The sequence below is a fragment of the Limulus polyphemus genome, unplaced genomic scaffold (assembly GCF_000517525.1).
Source record: "Limulus polyphemus unplaced genomic scaffold, Limulus_polyphemus-2.1.2 Scaffold1007, whole genome shotgun sequence".
NCBI lineage: Eukaryota > Metazoa > Arthropoda > Merostomata > Xiphosura > Limulidae > Limulus > Limulus polyphemus.
The window spans coordinates 274,568-278,190 of record NW_013666617.1 but is presented as its reverse complement, the minus strand read 5'-3'; the positions used below and the strand labels follow the sequence as shown (position 1 = coordinate 278,190).

The 3,623-nt window shown below is 33.4% G+C and overlaps 1 protein-coding gene across 1 annotated transcript in view; it reads left to right on the top strand.

Annotated features, from left to right (window-relative positions):
* Nucleotides 1-3,623, top strand: part of LOC111086306 (meiosis-specific with OB domain-containing protein-like) — an 80,259-nt gene that overhangs the window by 45,226 nt on the left and 31,410 nt on the right. The window contains exon 5 of the mRNA XM_022388670.1: nt 2,921-2,973. Within this exon, the coding sequence (XP_022244378.1) occupies nt 2,921-2,973 (53 nt within the window). The remainder of the gene's footprint in view (nt 1-2,920; nt 2,974-3,623) is intronic.

Genomic DNA, 3,623 nt, shown 5'->3' with positions numbered 1-3,623 from the left:
TACACTGCAGTCCTCATGCCCTAGCCACTACAAACTTAGTTCTGGCTTTAGGTCCACAGCCCCTTAATTCCAATGATGATATGTGAGACATCATCTGCCTGGACATATCCAGTGAGTTATGTACTATATTTCATTAATTGTGGAGGATCTGTACATTGGTTGGCTGCATAACTGTGACCGGATGGATCACGTATTGCAGGAGCAGGCCAATTCTGGTACTGTTGTCCCTAAATTCATGTTTTCTTCTCACGATGTTAGGGTTTTGTCTCTGGAGCCGGTCGGCCTTTCCCACCAAGGAATTACATTTCACATTGTCCGGGCGAGGAGTATATCTGTTCCGGAAGTAGTATGGGCCCCAATATTGTGCTATTACTATATCTCATTTTTGCACACCTTTTTTCTACGCAGATACTTTCTGTGTGGATCTTGCCCTCTCTGGCACCTCAACCAAGTCAATGTGGGATTCTTGCTATAGTATGAGAGGAGGTGTGTTTCGGAAGTTAACATTTTTCCAAAACTGAAAATGTATTTCCGATAATACTTGACTCTTCTCACACTCTCCTGCTCTTTCCCCCTACATTGGCTGGTGTTAGGTCCGCTAATTTGGACAGTCTAGAAAAAGTGAATAGGAAGTAATAATGGGGAGCTTATATATGGATCTGGGATAGGAAGTGCATTGCCATAAGTGGAGGGAATTACACGATTTAACTTACTATGGGTTTATAGTGGGGTATAAAGGCTGTAGCAAGCGAGATAAGGTTGATACTAATGCTTAGATGGGCAGAGAAGAATAACTTTCATCAAGAGATAAGTATTATTGAAAATACATTTTTAGGATAGGAAAATGTTAACTTTTAGATAGCATAAATATTTAACCATTCCAGTGTTATTTCTTTTAAAAGCATTTACAGGCTTCACTCACTTCTGTATTGAATTTCTTCACAAAATTTAGTGTATACATGTATCAGAAGATTTCATCATTATAATGATCAATCACTGGGTATTAAAACTGTCAAGTGACAGCTTGCAAACATGGAGCAACTGTATTTAAACAAATTTCACATTTACTTTTTTGTTGTTTTTTCACCAGCCCTCTAAATTCATTCATAACTGATATCTCAAATTAGGCAAGATGATGTGGTTGCACCAGTAATTATTGTAGCTATTTACCATAAGTTTTATGTTTTTTATAGCATCTAACTGTTTGATATTATTCATAGAAAAAATTGATGGAAACTATCTTATGATACTATTGTCTTACTGTAGCCTTTTTTCAGTTGTACATAAAGACTGGTGAAGTCAGTTTCAATGATCAAGTTGATGCAGATTTGAGGAGAAAATCTGCTGGTGGTGGGAGTATGTTTGGCAGCCTCCAGACTTCAGTCCAATTTTCCCAGATTTGCTCCTAGCCCCCTCACATGCTTGATATGTACCAACTTTTACATTTCATGAATGATACCTTTAATGCTACATATGATAGAGACCACACATTTTTATTCTTTATGCTACCATACACTGTTGCTGTTGGTCCTGACTTCAGCCTAATGAATGATAATGGCTACTCTCACTGTGCTAAATTGACCAAGCAATATTCTTTGAAGAAGGAGAGATTGAAGGAGTGGCCTTCATGCTCTCCAGACTTCAATCCCTCCAAGCATATATTATACTCTCCTGGAGGACATAGTGCACCTTATAAAGCAGCTCAAAGTGTTAAAGATGCTCTGGAAACATCTGTTCCAGAGAAGTGGTTGAGGATAACCTGGGATCTTAACAATATTATGATTTTAGGGATGCACCTTGAGTGTCAATTGTCCTTGCTGTTTTTGGTTAACCTGTTCAGTATTGAAGTGAATGTTGTGAACTCTAAGGATGTAAAACCCCATCATTTCATTTATGAGTATAGGTTGAATTACCAATTATTTGAATTTTAGATCAAATGGCTGATTTTCATTAAACGTAATAGTGGGGGATGATTGACATTATTCTATAACAGTGGTTTTGCTTTCCCAAATGTATATCATTATAATTTCTGATTATCCTTTAAATCAGGGCTACTCAACTGGTGGCCTGTAGGCAAGTTTCATCTAGACCCTGAAAATTGAAGTATCACTTAGTTGAAAATTTGATATAGTGAAATACAGAACATATTTAATATTTTAAAGAGGCAAAGTACTATTTGTTGACTACTCATATATCTTCCATTCTGTTTCCTATGAATGTATTGCTGAGTTGCATTCTGACCATTGATTTTAAGTTGGGTAGCCCTGCTTTAAATGCTTTAAACATATTTTATTACTGACCTCACTTTGAAGTAAATTTGTATTTACTACTTTTCACAAATATGCAGTGTATATACAAGCTAAGTGGGTTGGAGGGATGCATACCATAGGAGTGATTCAATTCTAAAATTTTTTACATACTAAATATCAATATTCTTTCCCTTTCAGTTATAAAATGAGGATTATGTCTCTCTAGCAGATTATATTATTGTTTGAAAAATATTAAAATTCCAGCATTTGGTTGCAATTCATATTCATTATTATATACATATATATATATATATATATATAAGAATTTTCAATTCTTTTATATTTCCTTGAAAATTACCATCTATGGTTATTTTATTCCAAAGTTTATATTTCATATTCATCTAATTTTTGGAATATGATTTTAAAATATATCCAATTTTAGAGTGTTTCAGAATTGTGGTTTTAACTGTTTCTTGTTGTTAAAGCTTTCCTTTTCTATTCTTTTCCACATAATACTTAATACAAAATCATGGCGTTTATAAATAGAGGATTTTTGAAAAATGGTTAAAATCCAGTATTTGTATTGTTTGCTAGACACTGTTCCCTTCATTTTCAAATTTTTCAATTCTTCACTTTGCAATGAGCTAAATGTACTGTTGTTGTATTTCTAGATGGAATGAAGAACAAATTTTTATAGCAGAGAAGTGGATGCCACAAAAAACAAGTATGGTAACAAGATAATAGCTAGAAAGTTATCTGTAGAATTACATTATCAAATGTTAATTGTAGTCAGAGTATACTCCAATATACATGAAAGGTATATGCAAAGTATGTTTAAAAACCCACAAATATAATGATATAGTATTATTCATTTCAGTTAATTATTTTGATATTAAAAGATGGTTGAGTTTCAAGAAAATAAGAATAAAATAATTTGTTGAAGATGTACAAGTAACTGAACTATACAAGTTCACTTATTGCAGATTTCACAGCTTGCCAGAATAAACTACTAAAGTTTCTTATTCTAGGAATTTCAAAATAATGACAATTCTAAGTTGGGCTATTTTGTTGATTTCTGAATCATTCACTTTTACAGTTTAAAAAAAATTTTGCTAGAAATTCTGCAACATTCTCAATTAGGTCAATGTCTTTTATTATTAGGTCATCTGGAAATTAATGTCGCATTTTGGAACACTCGTTAACCACCCCCCAAAAAACGTACATCACGTTAAAAGTTAAACGAACTGCCTAAATGTCATGTTAGTGTAGCCTATATAATGTGTAAAGTTTAGTATACTCTAATCTCTTATAGTGATAATACACAACAAGACACACATTCGGCATGTAATGCTGTATGAATACAAGAAGGGAAAC